We start from the raw sequence: 18879 nt of genomic DNA on the forward strand, positions 1-18879 counted from the left end.
TCCAGGGTTGCTGCCAGCCTTCCTACAGCCTGGACAGAGACTGGGAGTGGGCGAGGTACTCAAAACAACTTTCTCTGGCTCATCTTTAACAAGCAGAGATCCCATTTCTTTTTTGACTATGTCTTAGTGGGAACTGATTAGTTTGTTATTGTTTTATGCCTAAGTCTATTGCAATGCATGCAGAGCATCCTATATTAAGTCTGCTCAAAGGGGAAGTGGGTAGTTGATGTAGGGAAGAGCAAACTGGCATAAGTAAAAGGTTGTGCAAATTAGCTACCTTTAAAAAAATGTATCTGACAATCCTACTTTGTACTACATTGTCTTACAGACCAGCTCTAAAATTGTTGGAAATTCTCAGTTGTGAGAGAATCCCTTTCTCATTATAGCAGAGTGCACAGAGGCACAACACAGCGGTAGTTTAGTTAGGCATGCGTGTATGCTGAGAGTAAAGTAACTTGGAGCCAATTCATAGTTTCAAATCAATATAAAAGGCATTTATTAAGGAACTCCATTCTAGATAGGAAAGTGAGGAGTTAGGATCTCTAATCTATCTATCTAGCTGGATGCAGATGGATTCTGCATCCTCTCTGCACATATGGTGCAGGGAGAGAGGCTTGCCATGTTGCAAGGTAGAAGGGCAGGTAGGAAGAGAGAGAGGAAGGAAGTTGAATCCCCTAAGAGTAGCAATCTACATTTCAAAGGGATAGCATCAGAGCAGTGGAGAAGGGATGACCAATGTCTTGACTCTCTAGCCCTCTGACTTACTAGTCTGTCCTCCACTGTCTGAGGCAAAGAGACAGCGCAAAGTCCTTTAACTTCCAACAAAAATGACCAGGTTAATGAAAGGAAGAAGCAGGCCCAGAGTACTCTACATTTACTTACCCCATGTACAGACGGAGGTGCAGACGGAGGTTGAAATGATGATTGAGGTACAGATGGAGGTTTGGATGGAGAGAGATACAGATACAGGGGTGGTATACACAGTTATGTACATAGGCACGGATGGAGCTACAGACGCAGGTGTGGACTGAGGTGCAAACAGGGGTGGATGTGCAGAACTGACAGAATGGAAACAGGCATTAAAGAAAATTTGCTGCCTCTTATTATTATTACATTTATATCTTGCTCTTCCTCCAAGGAGCCCAGAGCGGTGTACTACATACTTGAGTTTCTCTTTCACAACCGCTCTGTGAAGAAGGTTAGGCTGAGGGAGAAGTGACTGGCCCAGAGTCATCCACCTAGTTTCATGGCTGAATGGGGATTTGAACTCGGGTCTTCCCGGTCCTACTCCAGAACTCTAACCACTACACCACACTGGCTTACACCACACATTTGCTTACAGCACTACACAAACCAACCATATGCACCTTTGCTCCAAACAGTCTGTCCTCTTTCAGAAGCAGAGGTGCACCTAGGTAATTTTGGAGCCTGGACCTAAAGGTTTCTGGAGCACACACCCCTGCCCCGCAAGTTAAGCATCATCACCCTACACACACACACACACACACACACACACACACACACACACACACACAATTTATAATATGTGGGTTCTTGAAGGCATAAACAGCAACTGAGGTCACAAGAATGTCAGAATATGAAACAGATATATTTATGCAGATATGCACTAGCAGAAATGTTTACACACAAGTTGAATATATTCCCATCCCACATATTTCTTTTCCCACTCCCTCCTCTGTCTCTAAAGCACCTGGCACAGGTCACAATTACACTTGAGTGCCTGGTGCAGTGAGGGCCAGTGGAGACCACATGACCCAGGGCAGCCTAAAAAGGATGTGGGGGGCCCCAAGGGGTGTGGAGGCCAGTGTTGCCTCTAGCAGGGATTTCCAGATATTGTTCACTACAACACCCAGCAATGGCCTTTGGCTGCAATGGCCTTTGGCTGGGGATTCTGGGAGCTGTAGACAACAACATCTAGGAATCCCTGCTAGAGAGAACACAGGTGGAGGCCCTGGACTTCGGCCCAAAAATTCAAAGTGCCTTGCTCCATATATCCCATCCAGGACCTTAAGATCTTCTTCAGAGGCTCTCCAAGTGCCTTTGCCAAATGAGGTGAAGCGGGTGGCTACTAGGGAGAGGGCCTTTTTGGTGGTTACACCCCATTTATGGAATAGCCTCCCAAGTGAGCTTCACCTGGCTTCATCACTTTGTTCTTTTAGATGCCAAGTAAAGACCTTTTTGTTTAGTCCGGCCTTTTAAATTATGATTTCCAAATTTGGTTTTTTAAACTCATTTTAAAAGAGTTTTAAAATTTCTTTGTATTGTATTTTGTATTTTCTCCCCTCCACATACACACACTTTTTTTGGTCTGTTATGATTTTATATGTTATGTGTTTTAATTTCATGTTTTAATTTCATGTTGTGAGCTGCCCAGAGAACAATTTGTTATGGGGTAGCTAACAAAGTTGTTCTTCTTCTTCATCATCACCACCACCACCACCACCACCACCACCACCACCACCACCTTAAATTTATTACTGGCTGATATCCAGAGCAGCAACCAGAGAAGCTGCTCCTAACTCTGCCAGATTGTTCCAGAGCAGAGGGGAGGGGAGCAATTTTCGTTGCTCTTTCCTTTCTCCATAAGTGCTCTATTTACATTCCAAAAATCCCTCAGGGACATATTATTGGAAGGCAAAGGACGCAGGGAGAACAGTGAACATGGCTCCTCCCTCCTGCTGCATGCACACTCTGCTGCTTGGGAAGATTCTGAATGAATTAGGAGCAGCCTCTTGCTCAGGGGCGTAGCCAGCCCGCCAGTAGCCCATGTGCGGCCATGGCGGGTGCCCCGATAGCCCCGCTCCCACGCCTGATGTCAGTCGCAGGGGATAGCCACGCCCCCGCATCTGACGTCAGACGCGGGGGGCGTGGTCTGGCTCCTTGAGGCTCCATTTGGGAGTTGAAGTTTAACTGCCGAAGGGGCCGCGCGGCCCCTTTGGCAGTTAAACTAAGGCTGGCGCTGCCTCCGCAGTGGCCGCGCAGTCCCTTCAGGAGCTAGTAAGGCTGGCGCTCCCTTCGCAGCCAGGAGTGACTCTTCTCTGCCTTTGCAAATGCAACACCAACCTTAGTTTAGGTCCCGAAGGGGCCGCGCGGCCCCCGCTCGGGAGCTATACTACCGCCCCCGAATCTGACATCAGATGTGGGGGGCGTATCGGGGCCACTCTCACGGCCCCTGATTGGTCAGTGGCCCGGGTTCTTTGAACCTGTTGGCCCAATTGTGGCTCTGCCCCTGCTCTTGCTGCTCTGGATGTCAGTCACTGTTTTCAGTTCAATTGGGCTGCGGTGCCTTCCCACTGCGCCCTCTCCTCCCACTTAAAGAGAGGCCTAAACATAGTTACATAGCAACATAGGAAGCTGCCTCCCACTGAGTCAGACCATTGGTCCACTCGTTCAGTATTTTCTACACTGACTGGCAGCAACTCTCAGCTTTCTGGTCGGAATCTCTCCCAGCCATACCTGGAGATACCAGGGAGGGAACCTGGGAACTTCTGCATGCAAGCAGATGCTCTATCACTGAGCTATGGCCCCCTCCCCTATACCAGGCAGCGCACACATGTAGTCACCCATCCAAATCCAAACCAGGCCAGACCTTGCTCGCTACCGCAAGACCAGCTCTCCTCCGAGTGACATGAATGCACATAGTATTCTACACTAGGTTTTTAGATCGGGAGCATCAAATTTTGGGTTGGGAGCATAATAATAAGGAACTCTGCAATTACTCACAGTGTCTTGGAACTGGGCTTTCTAGCAGGGGACGGTGCAGTCATTTGTGACCTGTCAAAGCAAGAGAAGCAGAAGTCAGAGAAATGAATGGGGTTCAAGGCTGCATTCTTCTCCTCCCTAGTCATTTGGTCACCACATTGCAATTACTTCTCAAAGACAGCAGCTTTTTCACAGTCACTCAGCTGTAGCACTAGATATACAGTGTCAGCTCCAGTGCTGATGCTGCCCGAGGTGAGGTCCATGCGCGCCTGGCCACACCCTTGACACTGGCAGCAGCATCAGGGGACAAGGCCAGAGCTGCCTCTTTCATGCACCCATTCCTCGTCACTGCCATGCGGATGGATTTTGAACTGCAGATCAGCTGTGTGGGAAGAACAAGCTCCCTTTTCACCCTCCTCACTGCTGAACCTGCAGTTTAAAATCCCATCCCCAATGGGGAAGAGCGAAGGAGGTCATGGAGACAGGAAGGGAGGGTGGCAGGGAGCCAGGAGTGGCAGGCAGGTGACGTGACATCTAGCCGGTGAAGGGCAGGTCACTCAAGCAATACTGTTATTCTGCAAGCAAAAGAGTTTGCTGTCATTATGCTTGAAAATGTATAACTGATTCAAAGTGTGTGGACAGGGCGCTTTCCAGATTGCACGCTATCACAGTGTCACAATGGGTCCCTTAAGTGCGCTTCTGTACTGCCTGTGTTTTGACATCACAGCCCCTGTGTTGTAAGGAAGATGCCTTTCATATATCCGACACTGCCTTTTTGATTTAATTGCTGTGTCACAGCTCTATAATGTTGCATCTGCATTGCACACACACACACACACACACACACACACACACACACACAGAGCTGTATCTGCCCGTTGTAGGAGGCTTGTCCCCTTATAACGGCTCCCTAATGTGGTTTGAATTTGGGGCCACAAAACGTTGCAGTTTACACCGCTTTTTGCGGTGTAAGGCTCACAATCTGGAACCGCCCTGGTGACCAAATGATGGCCAAACTGCACGTGACATGAGATCCATGGTTAGAAGACAGGTGCAACCTGGAAGCAAACCCTTTTAACTAAAATGTATAAACTGTTGCTTCTGGAGGAGACAAGAGAGGAAGTGGTTAAAACGACTATGATAAAGTGGGCTCAAGATTTGGGCATAATATAGAAATGGCAGCCTGGGAAAAGTTATGGAAAAATGATTTAAAATTCACTGCATGTTATACTATAAAGAAAACTATTATAAAATGATGTATAGATGGTACTTGACACCAAAAAAATTGGCATTAATGTACAAAAATGTTTCAAACAAATGTTGGAAGTGTGGACACTCTGAAGGCACTTTTTTTCATATGTGGTGAACCTGTGGGAAGGCCAAGGCCTATTGGGATATGATATATAATGAGTTAAAGAAAATATTTAAAATGACATTTCCTAAGAAGCCAGAATCCTTCCTGCTGGGAATAACACAAGGAGTAATCTCTACAAATAACTTAACATTCTTCATGTATGCTTCCACGGCGGCCAGAATAATATATGCACAGAAATGGAAGAGTAATGAATTGCCTTCAAAAGAAGATTAGCTGATAAAAATTTTGGAATATGCGGAGATGGCAAAACTTACAACACTGATAAGAAACCAAAACTTAGAATGTTTTAAAGAAGATTGGAAACCATTGTTGTTGTATCTAAAAAAAAATATTTTCCTACTATGGATCTTACAGCAGGTTTTGGAACCTTTTGAAAAAATGCAGGTTGGGTAGATTAACTGTGTTTGTAAGGGTCTAAATTTATGTTTTGAATTATTAATATAGCAAGGGTAAAATTTATAGCTGATGTTTCACGAAGAGAGGTGTGCGGGAAGTCCAGTTTCGTTTATTCTGTTTGTTATGAATGATAATAATACTATTGTTAAAATCAATAAAAATTGATTTAGGGGGGGGAAAAAGAGATGACGTCCTTTCAGCATCTTCCTATATTGCTGCTGCCCAATATAGTACCTGCGGGGATTCAAACCAGCAACCTTCTGCTTGTTAGTCAAGCATTTCCCCGCTGAGCCACTTCAGGTGACTAACAAGCCCTCAAAACGGCAACTTCTTTACGCCGGATATACAACATCATAGTACTAAATCACAGTGATTACATTCAAAGCGAGGCATCCGACATCTGAACGGCACCGTGCTGTCAGCGTAGGGACTGCGGTGTCACAGCACAGGAAGTGTGGAAGCACACTTCAGAGATACGTCCTGACCTTGTTGCAGGGTCTAATCTGGAAAGTGCCTTCCAGGTTAAGGCTGTCTACTAATGCCAGGTTTAATGTCATGTGTAGCTTGGTGCTCAGTATTTACAGTTAGTTCCTGAATGGACGAGTTAAAAAATAACTGAGGAACCCGTTCTGGAATGGAACTCACATTTTTAGTTTTTGATTCTTTGCATTATGCTGTGTGTACCTATTTCTCTATTGTCCAGGGCTGTTTGTGTTTTCGGTAAAACCAAAGGATGAATGGAAGGAAGGCATGAATGAAGGCATGAAGGCATGATTGATGTCCCCCAAACGTCTAGTAGTGGAGGCATGCTTTCCCCCCTGATATAAAATGAGAGGCACGCTTTCTTCCTAGGTCTGCAAAGGCTTACTTTTAGAATGTGGAAGCATAATAGCCACCTGCCCTCACAGGAGCCCACCCCATGTGGTGTTTTCCATGAGCCACTGAGTTGGGGGCTGGGGCAGATCTACCACGGGGCGACTGTGTGCAGCAAAAACCCATCACTCAGTGAGACCAGGTTTTGGGGAGCCATGCACTACCTGCCTCTCGCTCGCTCTCTTGCCTCTCTCTCTTTCTCTCCCCCTGTCACCATCAGCAGCAAAAAGCTGGCATGGGCAAATGACCTCACAGGCCAATGACATGTGCCAAGAGGTAACATCATTAGCCCAAATGTTGGCCCTTTGCTGCCGGCAGCAACAGGGACAGAGGCAGGTAGGTGGTAGGAAGGCATCCCCCCCCCCAGCTTCCCTCGTGTTCCTGCTGATTTTGCTTTTCCAGGACATTTGCAGAGTTCATGAGTTCTGCAAGCACAGAGGGCAGACACTGGCACAAAAAAGGAAACACACCAGACAGACCCAATCTAAACTAGGGTGCTCCATTCTACACGTCCCCCCCCCAAAAAAACCCACTCTTCCCTTTTCCCCTTTGAAGAGAGACAGACAGTTCTGTTGCATGGGAGAATTGAGAGGGCAAGGACTGGCCTTGGGGGGCCACTCAGACTCTGTGGGCCAGGAGGCATTCGTTTCCCTTTGCCATATTAGCGGTACGCCCCTGGACATCAGAAATGTGAACAGCACCTTGCTGACAGTGCAGGGACTGCAATGCCAAAACACAGGCAGTACGGAAGCACACTTAGTGGATAGTAATGACACTTTTGTAGCATATATTCTGAAAGCGCCCCGGCTATGAAAGTGGATATTAAGCACGGCCCATTCCTATGCATGTCTAAAAGATGCTATATAGAGAACTTGCAAATAAATACAAGCTGAGAGTTTACAGAGAATCCAGAGCCTCCTGCAGATTGTTGCTTTTTTCTTCTGGGATCTGATGGGGAGGTCACATGGGAAGAAGGCTTCTGGTGCAATTTTCAATGCACCCCCTGCTGGCCACCTCTTGCTTCTCATTACTAACCCACCCCTATTTTCAAATTTATTTTCTGGTGAATGTGAGCTAATCACAAAAAGCAAGGAGTGGCCAATGGGGTGGTGCAGCAAAAATTGCACCAAGGGCCTTCTTCCCATGTGACCTCCCCATCAGATCCCAGGAGAAAAACCAGCAGCAATCTTGGGAAGGCTCTGCATTCTATGTAAACTCTCCGCTTGTATTTATTTGCAAGTTCTCTATATAGCATCTTTTACTGCCGTCTAAAAAACATCCTAGATATATGATAGTAATGCCCACCATTAGGTACAGTGAAGGGAAGTTAACATGGTGTAGAGTTGTTGGTTTTTTATATCAATAACTTGCAAAATCAGATCAAATGACTTGCAAAATTAGATCTCAATCTATTTAGGGCATCGGGAAATTTTCTACAGTTTTTTTTTTGAGAGAGAGAGAAAGAGAGAGAGAGAACCCCCCCCCCACACACACACACAAATTTTAAGCAAATGAGGGGAAATTTGCATGGGAAACTTTTTCATATAAATTCCCTCCAGAAAATTCATATCTCTGTTGATGACTGGAGAACATAAGCTATCCCCTTACCCATTTTGCACCTTTCTTCTTTCTAGTGGTGTGCCCGAACCGGTCCGGCGGCCATTCCAAAGAATGGCCGAACTGCCGGACCGGTTCGGACTGGGCTGGTTCGGGTCCGGGTGGGGGGTATATCTTTAAGGGCGGGGAGGGCTTGCTTAGCCCTCCCGCCTCCTTGCCCCCGCCAGCGCCCGTATTTAACATTATAGGGGCGCTGGAAACCAGCCGCCCCCCCCCGCCGCCGCCACCGCCGCGAAATCACTCTTAAAAACATCCAGCCCTCCCTCCCTCCCAGCTAGCTGCCCGCCCGCCCCCCCACCCACCCACCCAGTCGCTCACCCGGTCGGTAGATACTAAGCGAGAGGAGCTCCGGCACAGAGCTCCTCTCGCTAGGAAGGCCTCCGGGAGAATGGTGGCTTGCGCGCGGGAAAGGGCTGGGTAGACCGGGCCTCCGATCGCTGGGTAGACCGGGCCTCCGGTCTTAATAATATGGCTATTAATGGTGAGTTTGTCTTTGAATCAGTGCGAAATCCTTATTATTAAGGCCACTGGGAGTTTCTTGCTCTCTTTCTCTCATTTTAACTGTCTTTCTAAATTACTAGAATATATTCCAAGCAGTGACACAGTTTACTCTGCATATCCTTTAATTATTTTCAGAGTATTTGGGAAATTCTCCCAAATTCAAATTCTCCATTTATTTTTAAAACTTATGTAATAATGATGCTACAATTGTTGAGCTTCTATCTTGTGCTCACTGCTACTTTTCCCCCTTCCAAGTTGGACATCCCAGTTAGTCAGCCTTTCCTCAAGTCTTGAATTGAGAAACATTTGTCATAAGGCAATGGGAGCACAAATGAAACAATCTAGCACACGGGGTACTCTAAAATCTAAGTGCTGCAGAAATCATAGTAGAAAAGATTCTGCTTCCACTAAAGAAGGTCAAAGTTGTAGGATGAGCTTAAAGTGGTTTTATATACAGATGATATTCATTCATCAAATGAAGGAATGAATGAATGAATGAATATCACTTTCGGACCTAGCTAACTCTGCCCTTTCCTTGATGAAACTGATTGCTAAATATGCTTCTCTTTCAGGATGAAAAATTAATTGGTCAAAATCTGATGCACTATATTTGTGTAGGGAATGTCTTTCTGGTAAGAGACACCCTTCTATTACAGCAGCGTGCACAGAGGCAAAACACAGCAGAGTCTGCCTAGGCATGCGTGTATGCTGAGAGCAAAAGAAATTATTTGGAGCTAGTTCATAGTTTCAAATCAATGAGTCTTTATTGGAGAACTCCATTCTAGATAGGAAAGTGGAGAGATAGTATCTCTAATCTAGCTAGCTAGCTGGATGCAGAGAGATGCTGTCTGCATCTCTGCACACATGGTGCAGAGAGAGAGGCAAGCGTGTGGGTGATAGAGGGAAGAAAGGAAGGTAGGAAGGAGGGGAGGCAGGAAGTCCCTGAGAGTAGCAAATTAAAGGCATAGTGTCAGAGCAGTAGAGAGGAGGAATGACCAATGTTTTGATCCCTGTAGCCCTCTGACTCACTAGTCTGTCGTGTCATTGAGGCATTAGGTAACACAGACAGAGTCCTTCACTTCCAACAATTTGGGTCCTTGCCAAAAGATATTTCTTTAATTATGTTGGGTGTCCATTGACAGAAATATCAGTTCACATACTTGAGTGTTACTAATTCCAAAGACTGAATGAGTGAGTGAGTGAATGAATGAATGAATGAATGAGCATTACTATTTATATACTGCTTTTCAACAGAAGTTTCCAAAGTGGTTTACATAGATGTAAATAAATAAGTAAAATGTCAAGCGATCTCATTAAATTTAGACCCCCTTCTTAATAAAATTGAGATCAATGTATAACACCAGGGCAAATTACACTTTACAGGACAAAATTAATGCACTCAAATCTAATGGAATATCTAGAATGATTTGTGTTTTGCTTGGCTTACCGCTGAAGGTACCACAAACTTATTTTATGAAAATTGTGAAGATGTTTCTTACCTTCATATGCTTGCCTTCACACTGCAAAAGCTCCACCTTCCCCTCAAAAAGGGAGGCGTTAACCTACCACAGTGCAGGTATTAACATAATGCCTTTTTGGACTGAAATAATTGGATGTTGGATAAAACTATAAACGCTATTAGCTGGGCTGGGCACAGAGCATCTGCGCCTCTGCCGGCCCGCTTCTCCCTCCCACCCAGCCATGGTTTCTCTCTGGCTTTCAAGCCAGCCCATCCCCTCCTCCTGCCTGCCGCCTCCTCATCCCGGCAGCCGTTTTCTCCCGTCCCCATCGCTAGTCCGGCAGCTGCTTGCAAACTCTTGCGAGAGCTGCCACACATGGGATTAGCACAGGGTACGCCTAGGAGAAATAAATATATAGATGCCTGTCTAGGCATACATTGAGAAGCAATTGCATGCTCCTATTAGAAAAGATCTGGCCCTAAATTCTAAGTTTTTGAAATATCCCAAGAGATTTCCCCCTTACAACTGTGGCAACATGCAGTGCATGGGAATCTCCTTTTAATGCACCTCTGAATCTTTACTCACATGACTCACTAACATTGTGCAGTGATCCCCAAATAAAGATAGCCAAACAATAATTCTTATGGAAATAATGGACTGAGAAGGGGCTATTTATCTTACCTCAACTAAGACGTCCTTCACTGGAATTTAAATCATTTGCAGTTAAAAGAAGAATGTGGTTTAAAACAACAATCACCCTGGCAATACCTACAGTTGTATCACAGTATAGCAGTTTGGCTCAGCCCTGATGCCCTTGGAGCCTCAGAGCATCCTGAAATTCTAGCTTTTCGGAAATCAGTCTCTAAGTTGGCAATGGCTCACAAATTTTGATGCAGTGTTCTAAGAGCAACCAATCTTGATGTTTTGAAGAAAGAATGATTGGAATAGGAATTCAGTCCAGGAAATCTTACAGGTCCATTGGAAAGCGGTTGTAGCGAATATCCTGAAGTCCTCTCTTGATAATTCAACTCCAGTTGAGGAGGAGGAGGAGGAGGAGGAGGAGGAGGAGGAGGAGGAGGAGGAGGAGAAGAAGAAGAAGAAGAAGAAGAAGAAGAAGAAGAAGAAGAAGAAGAAGAAGAAGAAGAAGAAGAAGAAGAAGAAGAAGAAACAACTAGCATTACATTCTTATCGGACCCTGGACAGATTTTTTAGATTGGGGATCACAACCTTTTGGAGAGCCAGTGTGGTGTAATGGTTAGAGTGCTGGACTAGGACTGGGGAGACCCGAATTCAAATCCCCATTCAGCAATGATACTAGCTGGGTGACTCTGGGCCAGTCACTTCTCTCTCAGCCTAACCTACTTCACAGGGTTGTTGTGAGGAGAAACTTAAGTATGTAGTACACCGCTCTGGGCTCCTTGAAGGAAGAGCGGGATATAAAATGTTAATAATAATAATAATAAAAATAATGATGATGATGATGATGATAATGATGATGATGATGATGATGATGGCACAGCAGGGAAGTACCTTGCCAAGGGAGCAAGAGGTTGCTGGTTTGAATCCCCGCTGATATGTTTCCCAGACTATGGGAAACACCAATATCAGGCAGCAGCGATATAGGAAAATGCATTATCTCATACTGCAGGAGAGATGGCAATGGTAAACCACTCCTGTATTTTACCAAAGAAAAACACATGGCTCTGTGGTCCCAAGAAATCTTCTTCCTGTGTGTTCCCACCAGCTGGTTCTGGATTTTTCTACAAGAATTTCTCCCTCCCCGTCTCCTGGACTCCCTCCAAAGAATTTAACCAATCTGCTAAAAAAAAAAAAACCACCCCCCAAGTGCTTGCAATTGCAAATACTCAGAGCAGGCCATACTCAACAGCTGTCAAACTCCACTTCACTGAGTTTTGAAAAATGCCAAGTTTTGGGAAATGCCACTCCACACATCAAAGGGAAGTGGTGGGGCATAACAGGCTTTTTTCAAAAGCCACTGAAAATAGAGGACTATTTTAAGTCAGACATAAATTGGGCTAAGCCAAAATGTGCAGCCTCAATTTGGGGAAAAACAGAGTTCTGTTGGTAAAGGTCCCTGATAGCCCGAAGGGACTTCGAAGTAATGGCAGCTGATATGTGAACTCACACTCTTCATCCCGAAGGAGATTCGAACCAAAAGCCATGTGTGCAAAGCCGAGTCAACACTGTCTAGGCAGCACCACTTTACCTTTTGGAGTATGCAGTGTTCCAGGACACATTGACTTCACCTTTTGGGGGAATATATCACTATACACCTATGTTGGAATGAGATAGTTGAGCGAATGAACTTAGCTTCAACTGTTCCCTTTAAATCTTCAAAAATTGCAATTGTTCTAGGTTTAATCTCTCAGATTACAGATTTATCAGTAGCCCAAAGGGACTAATTCTGCAACCTTGGACCACAACTGGATGACTGGTTGACAGATGTGGTGGAGCTTGCAGCTAGGGAGGAAGTCACCTTCAGGAAGATGGACAAATAGTTCAAATTTCAAGAACTATGGACTTATTTGGGTTCTAAGAGTACATACTCACACAATCAATGTTTGGTTCATGGGAGAGCTGTTTTTCTTCTTATAGTTAAAGTATTTATTTATGTTTAGCTCCTTTTTTTCCTTTTTGAGGCTAGTGATTATAATATGCACAACTTGTGTTGTGCTGTTTGATTGGTTTACTACAATTCTTCAATAAATAATAACAAAAAAGGACAAAGCACTTTTAAATTAATAAGTGAAACTCACTATGCACTAGGGTCTGTCATTCTCTCCCCTCAACCTTGAGGGTCCTGTGTCTTGAAGAGTTTGTAGGATAGGCAGAAGTCTAAATTATGCAAATGTTGTGGCATGGAAATCTGGCCACAAGAGCAGCTGTGCCTGTCAGATTTGTAGCTGTCATGCAAATATCTAAAGCAAAACAGCCCTAAGGGTCAAGTTGTGCAGTTGAGCCGGTGTCGACTCCTGGTGACTACAGAGCCCTGTGATTTTCTTTGATAGAATACAGGAGGGGTTTACCATTGCCTCCTCCCACACTGTATGAGATGATGCCTTTCAACACCTTCCTATATCACTGCTGCCCAATATAGGTGGGAAACACACCAGCAGGGATTCGAAACAGCAACCTCTTGCTCGCTAGGCAAGTCATTTCTCTGCTGCGTTTCTCTGCTGCGGCTTCAGAGCGGCCCTACTAAAAAGAAATTTGGCAACCCTAACTAGAAATATTCAAAAAAATATTTTTCCATATGCAGCTAGGTGGTTTAAGAGAAACCATTTGTTCTAGGTATATCATCTAGCTTTGCTGTATCTCCAGGTTTGTTAGTTGCTCCATTAGTAGATTTGCAAGTACTGTATCCTTGCAACGTGGCTCTGTTTCCCTATCACTGCAGAGTGGGAAGACAGATGAGTTGTGTGTCTACACAGATGGACATTTGAAGCTCGTAAAGCAACCTGTTTTTCTTCATAGTCTCTGTGCAGTCTCTGTGCATATAGGAGCCTAGCAAGCTTACTGCACTGGAAGGTAGGTTACTAATTAGGTTAGGAGAATATATTTTGTAAGACAGAGAAGCCATATTGGGCATCTGCTCTGACCCTGTTCCCCAAATCATAGCGCTCAATAAACGCTGAGGGTGTTGACCAAATAGCTGGCTAGTCTAGTTTGTCTAGCTCAGAAAAAAGGAGGCCTCTCAAATTAGTCATAGAGGATGAGAGACCACTCTGGTGATGTTTTCTTAGGCAGTGAAGAAACAAAGCCCTGGTAACAGACAGTCTATTACTGACTTGGCATGATGAAGCCCTATACAAGTAGCACGAGAAAGCATGTTTCATGTTTAGCGTGAGCGAGGCTCTCCTTTTGATCCTGTGGCAGCAGGGCAAGTCAAGGCATGGCACTATGGGATAACTCTGAGGGACAAATTACTCTGCCAGTGGTCAGAGGTGCTGTGAACACTTAATACCTCTAAGCTAGGCCAGCTCAACTTAGGCCCCCCAGATGTTTTTCGACAACAACTCCCATAATCCCCAGACATAGTGGCCAACAGACAGGGATTATGGGAATTGTAGGCCAACATCTGCAGGAGGGCCAGAGTTGAGCATCCCTGTTCTATACTCAGCTTACTCCTCCTGGACTTTCTCCCTGCCAAGTAGGAACATCCCCAGGTTCTTGCTCACCTGAGGCAAGCTGTGACTGCCTTGCACTCTCCACAGCATTTAATGGGGCACAGGTTGAGGAGACTGTTTCCTGTCAGAGTCAAACAGTAAGCAATGTCCAAACCACAGCCAATCTGAGTTGTTACAATATCCAGTCAGTCAAACCATGTCCAAGTCGAATTCCACAAACAGAGTCCAAACAGTCCGGAGTCAAAAGCACAGTCAAACAAGCAGGGACAAAGCTGGGTAGCTCACCAAAGTACAACGTTGGTACCAGCAATGTGGTTGTGGCGAAGCCATCTTAAATAGGCTGAAGCCATGTGCTCTCAATCATGGGTCCCTGAGTCAGCAGCTTTCCTTGTTAGTTGAGCCATTCTGCACGTGCATCTCATCTCATCCTGTCTCTTCAACAGATGCCTCTCTACAGCTGAGATTGGCTGCGCCTCCTCCACAGGAGCTGTTGTACTAGCTGCACTCCCTCCTCCACTGTCACACTGCCTGCCTCCTCCTCATCCTCAGAGTCCGACAGCATGCCAATGACACACCTGAAGCAAGCTGTGACTGCCTCACACCCTCCACAGCATTAAAAGGGGCACAGGTTGAGGAGACTGTTTCCTGGCTAGTAGTCTTTTCTCATTACCTTGGCCACCTTTCAAGACTGGCAAGGGGGCTGGGCAATAAGAAACTGCTGCCAGCAAGCAGCATCCTCTCCTTAAGCCCATATACCAAAGCCTTTCAAAAGTTAGGTGGGCGTATCCACAATGGACCTTCAAAAGGCAGCAAATGGTGGTTGAGCAAGGCCTCTCCCCTCAGCACCCATCCTGAGGGTCCCCCGGTAGCCCATGTGCAGAGCACACAGGTATTCAATGGCGGATCTGCCCCTGCTGCTGCTAGAGTTATGATTGTAAAGTAATGGAGGGAGAGGAGTATTCTTCGGCACGCACCATGCACAGGTCTCCCCATTTCAGAACAGGAACTAGAATGCTCTACAAAACTTCCGAAACTTCCAAATGTTGTTCTGTATATAAGCAGAACTCTTGCTGCAGAGACCATGGAGAAGCAGAAGAGGTGTGTCTTTTGGAGTTATGTATTTAATAATAATAAAAGTATTATAATAGTAATAATAACAGAACTTTGTACAGAGCTCTACAGATAATATAACATTATTTACAAGCGAACAAAGGTCAATCTTCTTCCATTGTGCTTCCTCTACCTTCACTTCCTCCAGCTTTGCTTCCTCCAGCTTGGCTTCCTCCAGCTTGGCTTCCTGTACCCGAACTTCTGAAAATATAAAGTAGATTAAATTATTAAATTAAAATGCACTCAGTAAATTTTATTTCCCCCCAGTGAATCTGGGAAACATTTCTTTGTTGCCATTACTATGGCAAACTAGAAACTGTGGGCTGGTTTTCACAACTGATGGATAGGATCAGGATTTGCAAAGGAACCATTTTGGCGCTTTCCTGCAGCAAAATGCTTCCCTTCAGGCAAATCGCATTCAAAACGTAAATAGCATGGGGAGCAGTCTCACGAAAAGTAAAGTAAAGTAAAGTAAAGTGTGCCATCAAGTCAATTTGGACTTCTGGCACTCACAGAATCCTGTGGTTTTCTTTTGGTAAAATACAGGATGGGTTTACCATTGCTTCCTCCCACGCAGTATGAGATGATGGCCTTTTAGCATCTTCCTATATTGCTGCTGCCAGATAGGGTACCAGCGGGGATTTGCACCAGCAACCTTCTGCTTGTTAGTCAAGTATTTCCCCGCTGAGCCACTTCAGGTGACTAATAACCCCCAAAACAGCAACTTCTTTACGCCGGATATACAACATCATAGTACTAAATCACAGTGATTACATTGAAAGCGAGGCATCTGACATATGAACGGCACCCTGCTGTCAGCGTAGGGACTGCGGTGTCACAACACAGGAAGTGTGGAAGCACACTTCAGAGATACGTCCTGACCTTGTTGCAGGGTCTAATCTGGAAAGCGCCTTCCAGGTTAAGGCTGTCTACTAATGCCAGGTTTAATGTCATGTGTAGCTTGGTGCTCAGTATTTACAGTTAGTTCCTGAATGGACGAGTTAAAAAATAACTGAAGAACCTGAACTGGAACTGAACTTACATTTTTCATAGTTCAGCTTTTTGATTCTTTCTATTATGCTGTGTGTACCTATTTCTCTGTTGTTCAGGGTTTCTTGTGTTATCGGTGAAACCAAAGGCTGAATGGAAGGAAGGCATGAATCTTACCATGGATTGATGTTCCCCAAACCTCTAGTAGTGGAGGCATGCTTTCCCCCCTGATATAAAATGAGAGGCACACTTTCTTCCTAGGTCTGCAAAGGCTTACTTTTAGAATGTGGAAGCGTAATAGCCACCTGCCCTCAAGGGATCCCACCCCATGTGGTGTTCTCCATGAGTCACTGAGATGGGGGCAGGGGCAGATCTGCCGCTGGGCGACTGTGTGGAGCAAAAACACGTCACTCAGTGGGACCAGGGGTAGGGGAGCCACGCGCTACCTGCCTCTCTCTCTCCCTCTTGCCTCTCTCTCTTTCTCTCTCTCTCCGTCACCATCAGCAGCAAAAGGCTGGCGCATGGGCGAATGACATCACAGCTCAGTGACATGCGCCATCATTTGCCCACATGCTGGCTCTTTGCTGCCAGCAGCCACAGGGACAGAGGCAGGCAGGTGGTCAAGTGGGTGGGAAGCTGTGGAGGGAGGCAGGGAGGGAGAGAGGGTGGCAGCCAGGTGGGCAGGCAGAGGTTAGCTGCGGTGGCAGTGAGAGGCATCAAAAAATCTGGCCATGGGCCACTGCCTGTATCATGACGCTAGTGGCTAGGGGAGCCTGCTGACTGGAAGCTCAGAGTGGTGACTTGCGGAGATGCAACAAGCAGGCAGCCCCTCTCAGGCTGGGGAGTTCTTCTATGCCACTGCACTGGGAGTGACACAGCTCCAACATGACAGGATCGCCTGCCCTCAGTGGGGTCTCCCCTCCCCAGAGGCAGTGCCCGAGCAGTGAGTCATGTAGGAGTGCAACAGATTCTCTGCAGAGAAGCACTTGGGGCTTCAGGAGCTGTAATTATTCTCATGAGCTTATTCCTTGTGGCACATTATTCCTTCTACTTCAAGAGCCCCACCGCTCATTAAGATCATCTGTGGAGGTCGGCCCACAACTGACACCGGCGTGTCCGGTGGCAACTCAGAGTTCGGCCCCCTCTGTGGCCACCCCAAAACTTTGGAATGCACTCCCTGTCGAAACAAGAGCGTCAACATTTCTGGTAGCCTTTAGAAAAATGCTCAAAATGCACATGCTTATTAATGTTTTAATTTTTGTACTTTAACCCTTTTGCAAACTGCCTTGAGACATATGTTTGGGCAGTATAAAATATATCAAATAAATACGTCAAATAAACATTGGTTGGGAATTACTGCTGTGCATATTAAGGCACACTTGGTTTTTTTGCATGGCTCGCAGACATTACTCTGGGAGTACTTCTGGATCCACACCTCTCCTTGGTTTCTCAGGTTGAGGCGGTGGCCAGTGGTGCTTTCCATCAGCTTTGGTTGATACTCCAGCTGTGCCCGTTTCTTGAGATCAATGACCTCAAAATAGTGGTACATTTGTTGGTAACCTCCAGACTTGACTTTTGTAATGCGCTCTATGTTGGACTGCCTTTGTACGTAGTCCAGAAACTTCAGTTGGTTCAGAATACGGCAGCCAGGTTAGTCTGTGGGTCATCTCGGAGAGACCACATTACTTCTTTGCTGATGGAGCTTCACTTGTTGCCAATTGCTTTCCAGGTAAAACACAAAGTGCTAAAGTACTTAGAACTTGTAAAACCCTAAACGGCTTAGGCCCTTGGTGTTTAAGAGAGCGTCTTCTTCACTATGAGCCACACTGCCCAATGAGGTCATCTGAGGAACTCCGTCTCCAGTTGCTGCCAAATCATCTAGTGGCTACACAGTGATGGGCCTTCTCGGTTACTACCCTGAGATGGTGGAATGCGCTCCCTGTTGATATACGATCCTCCCCATCTCTGGCAATTTTTAAAAAACATCTGAAAACTCACCTTTTCACCCAAGTTTTCCCAGCTTTTAAAAACTGTCTGTTTTAATTTTATGGTTGATTTTAAATTGTTGAATTGTTTTAACTTTTTATATGTGTTTTAATTGTTTTATGTTAACCCCCCAGAGACAAAGGTTTGATACATATATGCATACATACATAAAACCATTTATTCAGAAATAACTCCATTTTCTCCTTCTCTTTCCCCTTCCCCACCCTTTTCCTTTCTGACTCCACCCCACATAATCTCTACAGGATCCCCACTGGGACAAACTTCTAAACAACAAACATAACAGATATTGAAGCTCTTCTCACAATCAGTGAGAAGAGCTTCCAGCAGGTCTGCGGGGAGAGCGGGTTAACTTACACCTCCCTGCAGATGATCAACAAGCCGTCCCTGGGCGGCCGTTTGGCTGCCCACACAATTACTGGATCTGGTTGGGGTGGTGGAGATTGGCGGCCCCCAGAAGCCACAGGATGCCCCACGCGAGAGTGTGGGGCATCCTGGAGAAACCTCCGGGACCAGGAGCCTTGTTTGAGCCTGCTGGCCAAGGTCTCCTTGTGTGTTGCCATGGTGGAGTGCCTTGCCATGGTGGCATACGATCAGAAAACCCAGGTTAGCGGAGCACTCACTCCACTAACCTGGGTTAAGGAGAGGGCTACTTTGGCGGCCTAGCTGCCAGAGAATCACT

General features: G+C 45.8%; 1 protein-coding gene across 7 annotated transcripts in view; it reads right to left on the reverse strand.

Annotated features, from left to right (window-relative positions):
- Positions 1–3742: 3742 nt before the first annotated feature.
- The window catches only part of LOC128329274 (leucine-rich repeat-containing protein 37A2-like), a 49105-nt gene continuing 33968 nt past the window's right edge, over positions 3743–18879 (reverse strand). For 2 of the 7 annotated variants that reach the window (XM_053260158.1, XM_053260154.1), the window contains one exon: positions 15197–15404. In XM_053260158.1, the coding sequence (XP_053116133.1) occupies positions 15339–15404 (66 nt within the window). In that variant the 3' untranslated portion in view covers positions 15197–15338. Of the gene's footprint in view, positions 3796–15196; positions 15405–16901; positions 17371–18879 lie in introns of those variants that run through there. The other 5 variants (XM_053260155.1, XM_053260159.1, XM_053260160.1 and 2 more) reach the window with 4 other exon arrangements.

Source organism: Hemicordylus capensis, chromosome 6 (assembly GCF_027244095.1).
Source record: "Hemicordylus capensis ecotype Gifberg chromosome 6, rHemCap1.1.pri, whole genome shotgun sequence".
NCBI classification, from domain to species: Eukaryota; Metazoa; Chordata; class Lepidosauria; order Squamata; family Cordylidae; genus Hemicordylus; species Hemicordylus capensis.